General features: G+C 41.3%; 2 protein-coding genes across 3 annotated transcripts; one reads left to right on the top strand and one right to left on the bottom strand.

Annotated features, from left to right (window-relative positions):
* Window positions 1-4,946: 4,946 nt before the first annotated feature.
* zbtb21 (zinc finger and BTB domain containing 21) lies at window positions 4,947-15,059 on the top strand. Its single transcript, XM_047379767.1, has 2 exons — window positions 4,947-5,084; window positions 9,616-15,059. Exons 1-2 carry the CDS (start codon window positions 5,081-5,083, stop codon window positions 12,672-12,674), a joined length of 3,063 nt encoding a protein of 1,020 aa, XP_047235723.1. The 5' UTR covers window positions 4,947-5,080; the 3' UTR covers window positions 12,675-15,059.
* Window positions 15,060-17,052: 1,993 nt separating this feature from the next.
* On the bottom strand, window positions 17,053-18,460 carry atg101 (autophagy related 101). 2 transcript variants are annotated; one of them, XM_047379773.1, is made up of 3 exons: window positions 18,315-18,460; window positions 17,808-18,082; window positions 17,053-17,713 (listed from the first exon to the last, which is right to left on the bottom strand). In XM_047379773.1, exons 2-3 carry the CDS (start codon window positions 18,057-18,059, stop codon window positions 17,318-17,320), a joined length of 648 nt encoding a protein of 215 aa, XP_047235729.1. In that variant the 5' UTR covers window positions 18,060-18,082; window positions 18,315-18,460; the 3' UTR covers window positions 17,053-17,317. The 2 variants fall into 2 exon arrangements, with proteins under 2 accessions (XP_047235729.1, XP_047235728.1); XM_047379772.1 differs by having other exon boundaries at window positions 18,152-18,329.
* Window positions 18,461-18,682: the final 222 nt, after the last annotated feature.

Here is an 18,682-nt window from a genome sequence, read left to right as displayed (position 1 = left end):
TAGAAAACCTCAAGCACACATTCAGCTATCACATAGTGAATGAATGTTTGACTTTAAGATGATGCTAGCTCACTGCTCAGGGTGACTCCTCTGTGGCCCTGTTTTTCTCCACCCCTCGTTACAGCATCAGGTCCCCAATGGACTGCAAAATAATGACAGCAAGGGGCAAATATTAGAAGGTAGTTAACATTTTGGAAAACCATTCATGGATGACATTACAATAATATTAGTGCTTCCTAGAAAACACTAATGTCATTCACTCTGATGAATGTCTGCAAAAAGAAAAGAAAATAATCAGTTTCACAAGCAAGACTGGGTTGGGCTTTTTTGTACTCTTCTATAAGTGAAACAAGTTGTCAGTTTACATATTGTTGGACAGTGCCAGTAAACATGTTTATGGTACCAGACAGGGAGAAAGAGATGCTTAATAGGAGGAGCCAAAGTCCCTAATGAGTCAGTTTCCACACAGGTAACCATGGAAGTGCTTGCTATGCTGCTGGCATTAACAGCCAACTGTGTCAACTATTAATGTCATGAACGGAAGAGTGAGAACTTCCTTGCCTTTTTAAGTCCTATTCAGACCTGTGTGGCTGCATGTGTGACAAAAATAGAGGCTAAACTTGGTCTTTTCTGTATTCACAATTTGAATCGAGCAACTTTTCAGGTATGATGTCAGAAATTGCTACTGGCTCTCTTCACGTGAAGGGTTCCTTATTTAATGGTTGCAATCATTTTACTGTAATGAGGTGTTAAAACAGCCCTGATTGAAACTTCGGTTACTTCAGTAATTAAGCAACAATTACTGAGCACATGCTGACTTGCTGGTGCACCATGATGCAAGGAGGCTTTCATGCCAAGTCAACAAAATTCACCATGAATTCATATCACAAAGTAAGAAGCATCAGAGCAGTATATTGATTGTGTGATTTTGCTGAAAACAAACATTAGTAATTATACGGTCTTCATCATCAGTGCTGCACCTGATCTTAGCATGCTTGTAATGTACTGTAGCATAATCAGCTTTCCAGGAAGAGGCCTGCAAGACTGGCAACAAGTCCCCACTGGATATAAATACTTACATAACCATAGTGCTGTACTATAATAACCTGGCTGCTTTTTATTTACAGACCTAATTAGTTTCTTTGGGGTTAGCAGACATGTCGTTGCATGAACATTATACAATGACTCCCAAAAGTTTCACACCCCTGTTGTAATGCTAGTGGTGTAAATAATTAGGCCATGATAAATCCTTTCGCAACTTTTGTTCACATATAAGGTATACAGTACAGACCAAAGGTTTGGACACACCTTCTCATTCAAAGAGTTGTCTTTATTTTCATGACTATGAATATTGTAGCTTCACACTGAAGGCATCAAAACTATGAATTAACACATGTGGAATTATATACTGAACAAAAAAGTGTGAAATAACTGAAAATATGTCTTATATTCTAGGTTCTTCAAAGTAGCCACCTTTTGCTTTGATTACTGCTCCGCACACTCTTGGCATTCTGTTGATGAGCTTCAAGAGGTAGTCACCTGAAATGGTTTTCCAACAGTCTTGAAGGAGTTCCCAGAGATGCTTAGCACTTGTTGGCCCTTTTGCCTTCACTCTGCAGTCTAGTTCACCCCAAACCATCTCGATTGGGTTCAAGTCCGGTGACTGTGGAGGCCAGGTCATCTGGCGCAGCACCCCATCACTCTCCTTCTTGGTCAAATAGCCCTTACACAGCCTGGAGGTGTGTTTGGGGTCATTGTCCTGTTGAAAAATAAATGATGGTCCAACTAAACGCAAACCGGATGGAATAGCATGCCGCTGCAAGATGCTGTGGTAGCCATGCTGGTTCAGTATGCCTTCAATTTTGAATAAATCCCCAACAGTGTCACCAGCAAAGCACCCCCACACCATCACACCTCCTCCTCCATGCTTCACGGTGGGAACCAGGCATGTAGAGTCCATCCATTCAACTCTTCTGCGCCACACAAAGACACGATGGTTGGAACCAAAGATCTCAAACTTGGACTCATCAGACCAAAGCACAGATTTCCACAGGTCTAATGTCCATTCCTTGTGTTCTTTAGCCCAAACAAGTCTCTTCGGCTTGTTGCCTGTCCTCAGCAGTGGTTTCCTAGCAGCTGTTTTACCATGAAGGCCTGATTCACACAGTCTCCTCTTAACAGTTGTTCCAGATATGTGTCTGCTGCTAGAACTCTGTGTGGCATTGACCTGTTCTCTAATCTGAGCTGCTGTTAACCTGCCATTTCTGAGGCTGGTGACCCGGATTAACTTATCGGCCATGTGAGCCAGTTATGGTTTTTGCGACTGCACTTGGGGACACTTTCAAAGTTTTCCCAATTGTTCGGACTGACTGACCTTAATTTCTTAAAGTAATGATGGCCACTCGTTTTTCTTTACTTAGCTGCTTTTTTCTTGCCATAATACAAATTCTAACAGTCTATTCAGTAGGACTATCAGCTGTGTACTGTATTCACTTCCTGCACAACACAACTGATGGTCCCAACCCCATTTATAAGGCTTGAAATCCCACTTATTAAACCTGACAGGGCACACCTGGGAAGTGAAAACCATTTCAGGTGACTACCTCTTGAAGCTCATCAACAGAATGCCAATAGTGTGCAGAGCAGTAATCAAAGCAAAAGGTGGCTACTTTGAAGAACCTAGAATATAAGACATATTTTCAGTTGTTTCACACTTTTTTGTTCAGTATATAATTCCACATGTGTTAATTCATAGTTTTGATGCCTTCAGTGTGAAGCTATAATATTCATAGTCATGAAAATAAAGACAACTCTTTGAATGAGAAGGTGTGTCCAAACTTTTGGTCTGTACTGTATATAAAATGTCTTATATACATGTACAGCTAAAAAAATTTGAATATTGTGAAAAAGTAAAAAAACACTCTTTCATTTCAGAAAGTAATAGTCATATATTAGATTCATTACACATAAGGTTATGATTATTTGATTTGATGGTTATGGCTTTCAGAGAATGAAAACCCATAAATAAGTGTCTCGGAAAATTAAAATATTACATAATCTCAATAAAAATTATATTTTTAGGGGAAAGGTTTCTATGCACTCAATCCTTGGTTAGGCTCCTTTAGCATGAATAACTGCATCAATGCAGCGTAGCAAGGAGGAGATCAGCCTGTGGTTCTGCTGAGGTGTAATGGAAGCCCAGGTTGCTTTGATACCAGCCTTCAGGTCATCTTCATTGTTGGGTCTGGTGTCTCTCATCTTCATCTTGACAGTACTCCATAGATTCTCTTTGGGGTTCAGGTCCAGCCAGTTTGCTGGCCAATCAAGCCTAGTAACACCATGGTCATTAAACCAGCTTTTGGTACCTTTGGCAGTGTGGGTCAGTACCAAGTCCTACTGGAAAATGAAATCAGCATCTCCAAAAAGCTTCTTAGCAGAAGGAAGCATGAAGCACTCTAAAATGTCCTGGTAGATGGCTGCACTGACTGTGGACTTCAGAAAACCCAGTGGACCAACACCAGAAGATGACATGGCACCACAAAACATCACTGATTTTGGAAACTACATACTGGACTTCAAGCAATGTGGATTCTGTCTAGACTCTGTGACATTGGTTTCAAAATGAAATGCAAACTTTACTTTCATGAGAAAAGCGGACTTTGGACTATTGAGCAACAGTCCAGTTCTTTTTCTCCTTAGCCCAGGTAAGACGCTTGTAACCCATGTGTAGGATTCATCTGTGTGTAGTGGATCTTGATGCGCTGACTGCAGCCTCAGTCCATTCTTGATCGAATCGAAGTGACGTTTTTGTAAAGTGCCTTGCATTTGTTGTGAATAAAAAAATAAACTCAAATGAACTGAATGGATTTTGCTTGATAATCCACTCAAGACTGTGGTTACTCCTGTGGATGGTGCCATATGTTTTTCATTTCACAACCAGCTTCTTTAGCAATGACCTTTTGTAGCTTATCCTCCTTGTGGAGGGTTTCAGTGATCGTCTTCCCATGACTGTGTAGCCTACTGACCCAGACTGAGACCATTTAGAGGATCAGGAAACCTCTCCAGGTGTTTTGAGTTAATTAGCTGATTAGGGTGTGACCTCATGAGCTTAACAATATTTACTTTTTTCACTGTATTCTAACACAGATTATTTGGTTTTCATTATCTGTACGCCTTAATCACCAAAATTAAAAGAATTTATGTGTAATGAATCTATATAAGGTTCAAATTCTGAAAAGAATGACAAAAAATAAATAACTTTTCACGTAATTCTAATAGATGTACCCCTGTATAGAGTGCTAAGATTTTGTGCTGAATTTCATCCACTTTGATAAAAGCCCAGTTTCTGCAAACAGCAAGAAAATTGTACAGCATTTTGAACTTTGTTTCAGGTTTATCAGATTCAATAGAACTGATGGCATGTGTGAACTCAAGACGGCTGGCGGCTAAAATTAATGCAAAATGTCCACAAACAAATTAGTAGTTTAAGGGTTTGCACATTTATGAAACTAGGTTATTCTGTTTTTTTATTTCTTACATTTCTCCCTCTGACAGATTTGTTCAGTTAAGATAATGGATTGAAACTAAATTATCTTCTGAGAAGTCACATTACTTTTGTGAAAATAATATTTTCAGGCAAAAAATTGCCCAAATTTGCTAGGTTTAATGAAACCATTATAAACCCCTCAAACTAGCAAAGTATGTCAACAAAGATGATGCAATACATTTCAGCAATATGCAAGTTAGGTCGCCAGTCAGTTAGGTTTAACGTCTATCAGCCTCCAGGTTGACATCAAATAAAGGTTTAAAAACAACCAATAACTTAAACGTCAGAACAAAATCCATGAAATATCTCTTTAAATTCGCCCCACTGCGAGGTCCTCTGTACAACCCGCCTCCTGTCACAAAATCACCCTATCAGCGCGCAGCGCACGTGACGAGCGGTCTTTGCGATGACCTCATCCCTGGTGTGGGATGACGTCAAATTCAAGATGGATGGAATCACGACCAGCAGGCTGAAAGCTACACAACAGTGAATAAAGTCCTGGCTGTGTGGAGGCGAGACCGTTTTCACGACGGGATGGGTAAGTGGGGACAGACTCGAATATTTCTCGCTGGGCAGAACGAGCGGGGAGCCTCAGACAGACTTGGTAGAGTGCTGTTGAGGAGCAGCTCTTTCCTTTTCCGCGCTGACGTAACTCTAAAAGGGGGGATTGAGCTGCTGTAAAACCCGCGCAGCTACAGCCTGTGTGGCAGACTGCGCTGTGTCAGGACGGGCAGGTGTGTGTTTTCCCTCCTTTTGAGCGGCTAAAGGAGAAAAATGGTACTTCTATTGAACATAACGGGTCTAATTGACTCCAGCAAGCCGTTTTCTGGGATTAACAGCGGCGTCCAGACAAACGCGCTCAACTTTTCCGCTCACCCCGGTGTGACGGAGCTGCTGGGAGCCGAGCCGTGGGAGCTCCGCTGTTGTGTCACACCGTGTCCCCGGTCACACAGCGAGCGAGTGCTAAACTGAACCAGACAGTCCTGTCAAAGAAGTTCTCTCAAGAGAAACTAAACCACGTCTTCTGAGCGCTCTGATACCGACAGCCTCACTTAGCTTCCCCTTTAAAAAAAAAAACTGCCACGGCAGCATTTAGTGTTTTCCTCCGAACATTTCCTGCAAGTTTAGAGACAGAATCAAACAAAAGTGTTGTCTGGTTTTTACTGAATGAATGGGGCTTTTTCCCCATTAACAAATATAGAAAGTGTCAATGTGCAAAACAGAAGGAAAATTGCTTTCCGTTTAAAACTTTCAAAATAAACGACAGTCGGAGCGCCACAAAAAAATAACAAGGATGAAGCTGGTGTAGCTTCTATACCTTGGACCATGGCTGGAAGACCTAAGCAAGACCCAGAGGTTGACCAGAAAAAGCAGGCGAATGCCAGATATAAGTATGCTGTTCGTTTTAGATCTAAAAAGGAGCAAGTTAGCAGGGCAGATATGGCCAGGAAAAGGCTGTGTAATAATGTCACCGATTTTTGGAAAAAGGAGAGACTTCTTTAAACCATCTCTAGCATGTACTGTTCAATGTGTTTCTGGGGCAGAAAACATTGCAGTATTGTGGAGACAACATTACAGTACATTGCCCAACTGGAGGTGAACCATATGTGAATGATTCTGACATGGGCAGTAAACATATAAGTATAATATGCAAAGTATACGAAGCCATTCATAAATGTTCTGATAATAAAGCTTGTGGTTTGCATCACATTACTGGAGATAATTTAGAAAAGGCTAGTTTAAGGCTTCTAGCGCTCCTTTTCACTGGTTTTATGGATCCAAGGCATACTACCAGACTCAATATTGAGTATTTTGCTCATCCTAGTTATTGATAAAGTAAGTGTGTATATCTCTTCCCTGGATGATTAGTTTGGCTTAAACCAAAGTATGGTACTGACGTGTATAAATGCTCTTAAAGAAGCAGTGAAATTGAATATGGCCAAATTTTGTTATTTGTGCTCATGTGTTTTATTGACGCTTCTAAAGCTTTTGATTAAGTGAACCTCAGAAAACATTTAGGCAAATTTAAGCAACAGGGAGTTCCTGGGTATATTGTGAGGATTCTATCTCACTGGTACGCTCAGCAGAAGATGCAGGTAAATGGGGAAACAGCATTTCTGCCCCATTTAGCCGGGGTGTAATTTTGTCTCCAGTTTTATTTAATGTATACGTAGATTATTTGTCCATGCAGCTAAGAGCCTGCAACAGCAGCTCCTTAATATGCAGTATGTTCTGAACATGGTGTGCAATATGATATAAAGTACAATGTTGTTTAAAGTACTATTTTGGTATGTAGAACCAAGCAGGGTGGAAGGCTAAATGTTCCGGGGTTTAAACTGTCTAATAATGTTCTTGAGGTTATTAAAGGTGAAATACTTTGGGGATTTTATTACTGGTCAAATTAATGATGATGATAATATATGCAGGCAATGCTGCAAACTCTATGATTAGGCAAATGTCACTGCATGTAAGTTTGCTCTATACTGCCCAACTGTGGTCATCTTGCAAACAATGTAGCATGCAGAGGTTGCATGTCGTATAGTGATGCAGCGAGGATCCTTCTTTAGGATCCTTCTTGATATACCGGGGGTGGGGGGGGGGGGGGTGTAGGTTAGATTAGATTGCAGAAAGGTCCTTAACAAATCATTTTATTCCTGTAACATTTACCTATAATATTGCAGAGTATACAGCATAATGTACACAGATTAAAACACCTTGTATTTTAAAAATATACAAAATTTAAATACTGATTTGGAAGAACAAATAGCAGTCCAAATGATCTAGTTAACAGATTGTTTAAGCTCTATTCTTTACAAATGATTTTGGTTTATTCATAAATTGATCTGCTGTCTTCTTAGATTCTACTCAGACGTTATTTAGATGTTGACCAGCTTTTGTTAACTTCTAAGGAGAAAGAAACACGCAGTGCTTCGATTATGTTCAGGTCTGGATGCATGGCAGATGGATTCATAACGTCATGATGTTGTTTTGGGTTTGTAAGCATGTGTTAAATCCAGGTTTGCTTTTACTGTGTTGACAGTGTGTTTGTTTTCACACGTTCATTTTATTTCTTTGTTTTTTTTTTTTGACAAGACCTCCCACAACCCTGACTCAGTTGCAGGACTAAACCCATGCAGAACCTCTCCTGAACTTGCTATGAGATTCTCACAGTATGATAACTTTCCATGTTTTTCACGACTGGACAATTGTGGCTCCGTTCTGAGGAGAATGTGTTCCAGTCTGCTTGAAGCCCGCTGACTTGGCAGCGTGCAGCTACAAGTATGGGAGGAGCAGCGCTTTTTTACCCTTTAATCATAAATTGTAGGAATGATACAATGGATATTTTTGGGATTTTGAAGCTGTAACCTTTTAAAATCTTATTAAACCTTGATACCAGTTACCGGGCATGTCGTTTTATATGCCACACCTGAGCCTCTCAAGCCTTCGCTTTTCCTTAGATAGATTCATTTAAAATAACAATGTTTGGTCTACTCTGTTTTTAGACTGACAACGGGGTATTAGGCATGTCATGTGCTGTGATAATTAGTATTATTATCTTTTTTTTTGTTTTAAGGACTTTCAGATTTGGTTCTATATGTGATGGTGTTTTGCACCATCAAGCCAATAAAAACCTGTCAGGGCTTTACCAGGTAATAAAATTAGGTTATAACAATATTAAATGAACCCTTGAATATGAAACATTATATTTCATTATTAATTCTTTACCTCATTCATTTTAAAAAAGTTATGCATAACCTCTGAAATCCTCTCCTGTATGTGACGGAACTTCCGGCTGCTTTTTGCAGTGTTGCCTCAGAGCTCCAAACTTTGGTCTGGTATAAATGTTTTTTATTATTATATGATTGGAGATGATTGTCTGCACAGATTGGTGTCGTAGAAAACCTTTCATTTATGGGATTTTTTTATACTTCCTGTATTGGCTGGTGTCTGACAGTAACTTGACAAAGCAGCTTTCCCTACACTCGGGCTGCTAAAATGGTGTAATGGTCCATAATTACAAGTGCTTGTACCTGGCTATGACTTGTTTCACCATGTTATTAAAATATAAAGGTTCAGCTCTCTGCAGATCAGCCAAAAGCCAGTAAAATGTCTCCAGATTATACTGCAGGCACATTAATATATATTTTTATAAACATCTATTTTTGTTTAAATCAGTGTTAGCCTTAGCTGTGGACAAGCCAACATGTCCTGGCTTCCTGTCAGAGATGACAAAATTAATTCATATTTTCAATATTAAAATAGCTGCAAATTTCCATGTCAGTCAATTGAACAATTAGAAAATGGCAAAATACAACTTCAATGAGTTTTAAAAGCAAGAATTTGGCCCACGATTATTTTGAATTTATCATGGATTTCCTCTAATCCTCACAGAAAATATACATACAAGCTCAAACAGATACATACACACACACTGATGCTTGATTTAAGCCAGATACTCTCTGTAGCTCCAACGGGGTCCTGTGGTAATTCTGGTTGCATATTTGACCAGTCCATTTTATTAAAGCTCATTTCAACTGGCTTGTTTAAGTTCTACAATCAGAGAAGGCAAAGTTTGAGCCATGTGACCACAATGAGGAGAGGAATGGTTGGAAACGTCAAGGCTTTTAACTGCCAGTCCTACTGTTGGATGGAATACTGAATGAGAAGGGCTAACTTCAAAGTTTTCAATTTCAACTCAAACCAACAGCAAGATGGTTGAAACTTGGACATAACTGGGTGTTCCAAAAGGACAGTTCTCCCAAACCCACATCAGAACTGGTTTTGGAAAGAATACAGCAGATTACCATTAAGCCCCTGACTTCATCTAACTAACATCATATTGAACTGAACAGACAGAAATGAAAAATTATGTTTTTTCTGTTTCTTCTATTTTTTTCTAGTTTTCTCTTCCAGTCAGTCATAATCTTTTATTTAGTTTGTTTTTTGGCTGCAAGTTCTGCTTTTTGCAGATCTTTCTTAAAAGCCCAATGATGAAGCATATTAATGTCTATACTTCTGTATTTGTGTTCCTGCAATAAGACATTGACTCTCTGTCTTTTCTCTTTCAGCCATGGAGAGCCTTGTGAATTACAGTAACCCCTCCCATGCCCTCTCAGTCCTGGGGCTCCTCAATGAGCAGCGGCTGCAGGGCCAGATGTGTGACGTGGTTCTAGTTGTGGCAGACCAGAGGTACCGGGCCCATAAAAGCGTTCTTGCTGCCAGTAGCGAGTATTTCCAGTCTCTTTTTACACGGACGGATGGAGACTCGCTGAGAGTTGTGAACCTGGACTTCTGCGAACCCGACGCCTTCGAGATAGTTTTGAATTACATCTACTCCTCCTCGCTCTTTGTCGACAAAAGCAGCCTAGCGGCCATTCAGGAGCTGGGCTACAGCCTCGGGATCCCTTTTCTCACAAACATCGTGTCGACCAGGCCTCATGCATCCTACTGCGTATCCAGAAAACGCCTGTCGTACTCAGAGGAGGATGAGAATGATGTCCAGACAAGGAGTGTTATTGTGTGTCGGGTCCAGAACAACACAGCCCACCCCTCTCACTCAAATTATCAGGGAAAATCATCAGAGAGATCTCCATCTCAATATTCTCCTCGAATGGTGGCTCGGGTTTCATCCGAACACGACTCACACGAGTCAGTCAAAAACTCTGAGTCCAGTTGGAAAACCTCAGAGCAGAACGAACCCCCTGAGAGGAAGTCCAACTATCCATATTCCCCCATACTGAAAGGAAACTCATCACACATCACCTCAGTCAGGCCTCAGCTGACATCATCAGTGTCTTTCAGTGACGTTGACGTGCAGCCCATCAGGGTGCAGTCTGGTTCTGACCAGGACACCAAAGAGGAGAACGAAGAGGTTGACCACCGCTATCATAATAATGTTCCCTTCCAGGGTCAGGCCAGGAAGCTGAGCCAAGCTACTGACCGGAGCGGCCCACTCATAAAAAGCCTTCTCCGGAGATCACTGTCCATGGACAGCCCTGTTCCAGTTTTCTCCCCAACGCTGGAACTCAAAGATCTCCAAAGCCAAGAACAATCAGTTGTCAAAATGGCCTTAAAGGCATCAGGAGCTGAAGCATTCACCCACAACGGCAACTCCACTAAAGCGTCCCCTTTGGTATTAAGGTCCAAGCATCTCAACAGGTATGATAAAGAAACTCAGGTAGAAGGCGATGTCAGTGTGAAAGCTGAGCCTAGCAGTCCCCTCGCTGATCCCATGGACATTGTTCGGATCACGGTTGGAGATGCTCTGCCAGTTAATCTCAAAGATTTCCAAACAAATTACAACCAGGGCACCAGAACAGATTATAGTCTTCCAGGGAAGAGGAGGGACCGGCCTGACAACAGAAGGTACCCATTTAAAAAAAGCAAAGTATTCAAAGAACATGTTGCTTCACAAGAGACAGACATGTCACAGATTGAGCCTCAGCATGCAAACAACGACCCCGGTGAGAACAACGGGGAACCATCTCAGAATAAGATTTTTAAATGCTGGAACTGCCTAAAGGTTTTCCGCTCCAGTGCTGGACTGCACCGTCACGTCAATATGTATCACAACCCACAGAAGCCGTACGCTTGTGACATCTGCCACAAGCGCTTTCACACTAACTTCAAAGTGTGGACTCACTGCCAAACCCAGCATGGGGTTGTTCAAAACCCAGCTTCATCCTCTAGCTCGTCTGTGCTGGATGAGAAGTTCCAGAGGAAGCTGATAGATATTGTGAGAGAGAGAGAAATAAAGAAAGCTTTGCTCTGGAAGCTGAAGAGAAATAAACAAGGTTTGCAGTCTCCTTCGCTTGCCAAAAAGAGATCAAGGTCCAGCTTTGTGTGTCCCTACTGTGGCAAAGTGTTTTTGTTCCAGTCCCAGTACAGGCAGCATCTAAGGACACATCCTGCTGAAAAGGTCGACCAGGACGCAGGGAGTGAGAGCGTCCTCTATCCGGAACAGGATGAGATCCTTCAACAGAACAGCACCAACGCTGGTGTTTACTCCTGCAGGCTTTGTAATGTTGAGCTGTCATCACTTATAGAACAGGGCGACCACGAGAGAGGCTGTCGACACGCTACTGTGTGCCCTTACTGCGGCCTCCGCTTCTCAAGCCCGGTTGTTAAAAAGGACCACGAGGCCCACTGTAGGTACAAGAAACTGACATGCCTAGAGTGCATGCGTACCTTCAAATCTTCCTTCAGCATATGGCGCCACCAGGTGGAAGTCCACAACCAGAACATGATGACTGGTAAAAACCAGATTCACCTGAAGCAATCAGAGGACAATAAAGAGGCGCCGGACGTACTCAGAGAGGACCCTTACAGCGATGAGCCTTCAGGCCCCAGGAACTTTCCAGAGAACATCAGTTACAGTGACTCATCAGGTCCACCCATGTACGACTCAGAGGACTCCTCGTCCTATGTGCCTGAGGACCTGAGCATGGGCCACCATGGCAAACTGGTGGTGAAGGAAGAGCCGTTAGAGGAGGCAGTGAGTGAGAGGGACAGCTCAGACGCTGGCAAAGCTGGGCCTGAGGAACCTGGGGTGTGGCCGTGCGAGAAATGTGGCAATCTGTTCAGCTCTCGCAAAGACCTGGAGCGACATCAGGAGCTTCTTTGCCACATCAAACCATTCATCTGCCATATCTGCAACAAAGCTTTCAGGACCAACTTCCGCCTTTGGAGCCACTTCCAGTCCCACATGTCGACTGCCAGCGAAGTCGGAGCCAAAGATATGAACATGCATGCTCCTCCCCTGTCTCCCTCCCCGCCCCTGACTCCCCAGAACTCCGAGCGCCGCTCCCCACAAGCCTCTGTGCTCAGATCTCCTCAGGCACCAGCAGCAGCAACGATCCCTGAGGAGTCGAGCAGCCCAGAGCCTTGTAGCTCATCGATGAACAGGACAAACAGGCCCGGAGTGGAACCCAGCGGCCATGGCTCTCTGTCCAGATCGAACAGCATGGAGAATCCAGGCGGCCCCCACGACCCGGACACGCTCTTCTACCACGCGCCGTCTCTGTCAGCGCTGACGTTTAAGAGGCAGTACATGTGTAAGCTCTGCCACAGAACCTTCAAGACGGCCTTCAGCCTGTGGAGCCACGAGCAGAGCCACAGCCACATGTAGTGCTGACAGAGCTGCCTTTTTCTGAACACTTTATATTAAAATGAGCACATCTCAGCATACAAAACCAGACTCTGAATGTAAAGCTTATTAGCTCGCCTCCAGTTGTATATTTCAAAGTTGCCATGTTTGTTAGAGGTATGAACATGAATGTGCAATCAAGTGCTAGATTCCTCTACGAGATTATTATAAAAAGCAGTTACTTCTTTGAAAATGGTGTATAAGAATATATCTTTTCAACATCTTTAGTTGTTTGTATTTACTTAGGTATGTGCTTGGTGAAAAACAAGGTACAGAGTTGCTGCCCATTTTACGTCAGCTTGTATCACTTTAGTTGTAAACGTGCAGCTTGAAGAAGAAACAGCTAAGTACCTTGTTCTTTCAGGGTGAGGAGGAAAGTGCTTTAAGGTTTTCAGGCTGCTTTTAAGTAAAAAATAATGCTTTTGTATTTATGTTGGCTCTTTCTTGGTGTGAGTGGCGTCCCTTAAGATACTATTGGTGGCCTCAACGATATAATCAATATGCACTTTGTTTAAAAGCTTAACTCTGTTACAGGATGAAGTGGACACCACTGCTTCAGATCATTTAGTTTGGTGGAGTAAAACGAGAAGTTAAAACTCCTACTGTCTGTTACTGCCTTCTCACCATTTAATGGATTCACTGGATTAGACCTGTATTATAACACATGACCCAGCACATACTTTGACAATGAGCCCACTAGATTATGTTCTTTTTTTCTACATATAAATTAGATAGGTCTGTACAAATATTAAACATATGGTTGAATAAAATAAAAATAAAAGTCTACAAACCTTGCCTTGATGATAATTACAAAACAACTCCAACCAGTTTGCTGCTTTAAGCACCATTCAAGTGTTTGGCTCCTAGTTTTATTGTTTACATAAATCTGAAATGCTATGCTAGTCATTTTTATTAGCATCACAGCTAAAGCTGTAGAAAACCTTAAAATAACCTCACATGTTATTGCAGAGGCACACTGAGAAACATGGAAAGATCCCGCCTTTTAATCTGAGTATATTTATTCAGTGGAAAGGTTTCCAATGTTAAGGAATCGTTTTCACCAAGATCACAGGCAGTGCAGTTGTTGGTAACCCCGTTGACTATACTAGGACAGCAATTAGTCTTCTGTAACATTTTTTTCAAGGTTGGAGCATACTGAGAAAGGACTCTCTGACTGTCCTGGGTTATCTCCTAAACTGACTTCTCTGTGACCTACCTCAAGTGTTCTTCTGAAAAAGTCAGTCATAGTCCCCAGCAAGCCTAGTGGCTAAAAGAAAGGGTCCTTAATTAAAACTACGGGAAACAGAGAGTAAAGGATTGCTTATTAGATGTTCTTAGAAAATCTGACTAGTATGATGTTTACATTTAAAAACGCTTCAGTACATTTATTTTACATGTATTATAAAAGGATTGTTAGGGGGGTACCATTAACACTTATTTTAAATGTGCTCACCTAAAAAAACTGGGTTTTTTTTCTACGTTTCCCAGTGTGACTTTATGTTGCTTCTGTAAAACAACACAAATTTATTTTAAAGACTTTTTCCACATATTTACTAGGGCTGCCATTACCTTTGCATCTGTATATACAGGTACCCAATTACAACTACAAGTTCATGTTGTGCTCAATACAGTTCATGGTTTTGTTTCACTGAGAAATATTATAGAAATATTATTTGTTCTATTTCTCTGCTCCCTTCAGTTTCTGGTCCATTAAGGCCTGCAGAACCACTGTCATATAGACAACCATAAGCTGAGGGGTTTTATAGGGCTTTGATGGCCTTATGCAGTTTTTTTCAACTTCTTTTTCTTATCTTAGTTCACATAAAAGCACAAATAACTTTCGCAGGACTTGTTACTCAGGCATTTTAAGGCGGTAATGTATAAAGGGGTGTCCCACAAAAAGTAAATCCGATTTATTAAGAATGATGATTATGATTGTATTCCAGTGGTTTTGCAGTTGTATTCTTGTACAAGTATATATTCCTGCTTTTGGCTTGGTGGATTATATCTTTGTCATAATTTATTCTGACTGCTGCCATTTAGGGAAGGTCTAAATGGACTTTAAGGATTAATAACATTCTGCAGGACGTCTGTATTGCTAATAGTGCTCTTAATATCTTGTGAGAAAAAGTTTTACAGAAATAATTAGACTTGTGTAAATGGAAGTGTTTGTATTCTGGATTTTGTACCATTTTTTTGTTAGCAAACAGAGGTTTGATCTTTTTACTTTTCCTGTGCTCTCGCTGCAATAATGGATATTTGTATCAGCATTGGTTGCATAATTGTTGCTTTTGGAGACTGTTTTGTTTAGTTTTCTACATTTATTTTGTGCCACACTTCTGTAATAAAGAGTAACAGTGGAGTATACATGCGATCAGTGGTGGGATTCTAAATGGTTTAATATACCGTGTCAGATTTTACCCTCCTGGTTACTCACCTAATAGAAAGTTTCAGTCTTGTAAAGTAGGAGTAAGTCTTTAGGAAACATCAGGCATATTAGTGATAATTTATGTTTCATCTGAACAATAAGGCTGTGATTTATTTATGATGTCTAAGTTAAAGCATTCCGTTTTGTCTAAGTAATGGTATAAAATCAGAAAAATACAAAGTTTATGAAAGAAAACTACTGTTGAAGTATTTTATTATTTTCCATTAATAAATTTGCTACCTTCAGTTCTAGATCTAATGTACAGTCTCTGCCTTGTGACAGCATTGTAGCTTCAGTTTTTATGGTCACAATCCACATTTTTTAACTGATTACTATAAACTAATGTGCATCTAAAGAGCTGTGTTAGCTTTACACCAAAACCTCGTTTTTTTTCCTTCGGTATAAAATGATCAGCTGACCTTATTTCATTATGGTCACATGATCAGCAGAGATGAAGCTGTGAAAGAAGCATCCCATGTTTGAGGAAACTTCTGCTAAGAGTACTGGCCCAGAAAGAGTAGATTTCTGGATCATCAGAAACCTTAAGGTGAGAGGCTCAGCTGGCTTCAGAACATCCAAGAGTATCCAGCAAACTGCAGGATATTGTGCTAAAGATCTGTGTTGCCACCAGTGCAGAGCTTGCTCCATGTTGGCATCAGATGGGCCTTGGAAGACAACCTTGAGACAAGAAGGGCAGGAAGGATGACCCTTCCGTCCAGGACCAACATCAAGAACAGACTGAATTTGTGCTGGAAGTGAAAGAATGGACAACAGAAGACCTGAGCTCAGTTAGTAATTCTCCCTCTGATTGTCTGGGACATCATAAAAAGCATTTGTCCAGAGAAGAAAACCTGAGAGCTTCTGTGAGTCCTGTATCAGCCTAACAGTGAAGCATCCTGTTACACTCCAAGTGTAGAGTTGCTTCTCTTCCAATAAATGAGGTTGCTCACAACTGTGCTCAGGAACGCTCCACTGACTAAACGAGATGAAAACAGCCTCGGAAAGCAACTTCCAACAATCCACAAACAATCTGGTGATGATCTATGGATTTCCAGCATGTTGGCGCACAATGTCACAAAGCAAATGTGTCAATAGGATGGAATGAAAAGTCAGAGCATTGAGATTTTGGAACTTAACCCCACAGACCACATGTAGAAACATCTCAGCAAGCAGGTAGATACAAAGTTACTTATCAGGTCTAAGCACTAATAAAAACCAGAATGAAGCAGGATCAGTTTGGATTTGTTCAGGAAGCATAGATCCAACATGTCAGAAAAAAGCGGCAGTTCAACAACACAACACTGATGTGTGTAAATTTGATCTGTAAATCACTCTTTAATATACCTGGGAAATATAAATGAAAATCTAAAAAAAGTGTGTCCATAACTGTCAATTCAGTGCTTTAAAATCAAGCTCTGATTCTGTTCTTCATACTTCCACATCTTTAACCATTTTCCATGGCTGCTGCCTCTTCCATTGAAAAAAAAAAACAACTTCTTTAAAGCTGATATGAAAACCAGTGAGCATATTTTATCTGAGAAAACATTTTTAGACATCTGTTTAATATGTATGTGTGGAAGCAGAGTAATTCCATGTGTTTTTTTCCTGTTGGCTGACAGGTTAACCCTGCAGAACCAGCAGAGGATGTGTCTCAGGTTGTGGGCCACCGTGACACATTCCGACTGGAAACCAGGAGGTGAACTTAGGATGTGTTAGCTTTAATTTGGAAAAAAAAAAAAAAAGCACAAACTGGAAATCCTGTTCTAGCACACATGTAAGGTCACACTCACCATGAAAATCCACGCAGAGGAAGTTTTTGTTTTTTGGTTTTTTTTAAATCGATGAGGAAATCTGTTTCCCAAAGTCAGCTTTTATCATTTGCAATAGAATCTGTCTTTCTCTGTTTATCGGTTTCAGTCTACAGACAAGGTATGATGAGAAAGACAATGAGGATCATTTATTTTGAAATGACACTGTTTACAGATATTACCCAATGTATGGTCTTTTGTGGTATACCTATTCTAGCGCAAACAATCTTGAAAATAAAGAATACATAATTGAAAAATGAACAGTCATAACTGACATTAACACCAGTGATAACAGATGCTGCTTCAAATCTGCAGCAGTCTAACTGAGATGTCTCTACACCACAAAACGTTATCAAACACCATTAGATAGTGATCTACTGAGAGGATCCTCACAGGGCCAAGGTGTCTTTTATCAGCCTCCTCATGGTGGTGCTCACAGAGGTGCCCAGTGAGTCAGTGATCTGATAAGTGATTTTGTACAGGTATGGCTGGACATCTTTAAGGCTGGTGTCAAAAACATTGTCTACTTCAGACTGGGTGGGCATTTTTGGCAGGTATTCGTGGCGGTTTATGACCTCCACCACGTTGATCACCTTCTCCCCCAGCTTTTCGCCCACTTTCTCCCGGCAGATCTGTCTCTCCTGCTCATTTGCCAGGTTGACCACATTGACCTTGATGCTCCACACCTCCCAGGGAATACACTCATCAGAGAAGGGCCAGCGAGATTTCTTCTTCTGGTAGAACTCTAGGGAGATCTGCCCCATGCCATCGCTGCTCAAAGCATCCTGTGGGCAAAACACAAACAGCTTGGTCATAAGTAGCATTTACAGGCCTCCTCACAATGACAGCCGATAATCACACCCGGAGGCCACATACTACCTTGAATTCAGACACCGCTTTCCTGATCACCCTGTCCAGCTCCTCCGAGGACACCCTAACAAAGGTGAAGTCAATGAAATCGCAGTCGATGTCCTGTGTGCCCACGGTGCCGATGGAGTAGGTGCCCTCCTTCTTGTAGTGAAACTTGCCTGTGCTTCGGTGCAGTAAAATGGTGTGTAATAATGCTAGCATGGCCTCCTCCACCTGCCGAGCCTCCACCGTTACCTCCAGAACCTCCGAACGACAATTCATTGTGAGATGTTGCGTATTTCCATCTACGGAGTACCAAAACAGTCAGTAAGGGCAGCTCCAGCACTTGGATGACGACGATATATTTTGTTTACCTCTGAAAATGGGCGGAGACTTCCTTACTGTTTTACACCGTTCAATAAAACACTTAAAATATGTTCTATTAATTAAAAAAAACTATCTTTACTTGATATTTGGAAGTAGTGATTGCAGATAAATACAAGCAAAATACAGCAAGTTGGATGTTTGTTACCACACCGGTGTAGATGGAATAATTACGCTGAAGTTGGCGTCGGATTCGTAGCTTCCGCCGCGACTCTTTGGTAAAGGGCCATTCCACTGTTTTTAAGGACCTGGATATGAATGGACCCTATATAAATGTATATATGTTTAAGGTCGGGCCCTGCTATACTAACAAGTCATACGTGGACTATGACATGTTGTTCTCTAAGTGACAAACTGAGTGATTGCCTTAAGAGGAGAGACTGGTAGTTTTAAAAGCCTGATCTGAAGTCACGAGTAGGATACTAGCTTCAGCTTCTTTGATGACGTTAAGGTTAGCTACGGAAAGTCGAGTAGCTCAAAACACATTTTTTTGGAAAGTTAAAATTGAATTTTGCCTGCGT

Source organism: Girardinichthys multiradiatus, chromosome 11, assembly GCF_021462225.1.
Source record: "Girardinichthys multiradiatus isolate DD_20200921_A chromosome 11, DD_fGirMul_XY1, whole genome shotgun sequence".
NCBI lineage: Eukaryota > Metazoa > Chordata > Actinopteri > Cyprinodontiformes > Goodeidae > Girardinichthys > Girardinichthys multiradiatus.
This window is presented reverse-complemented; position numbering and strand designations above follow the sequence as displayed.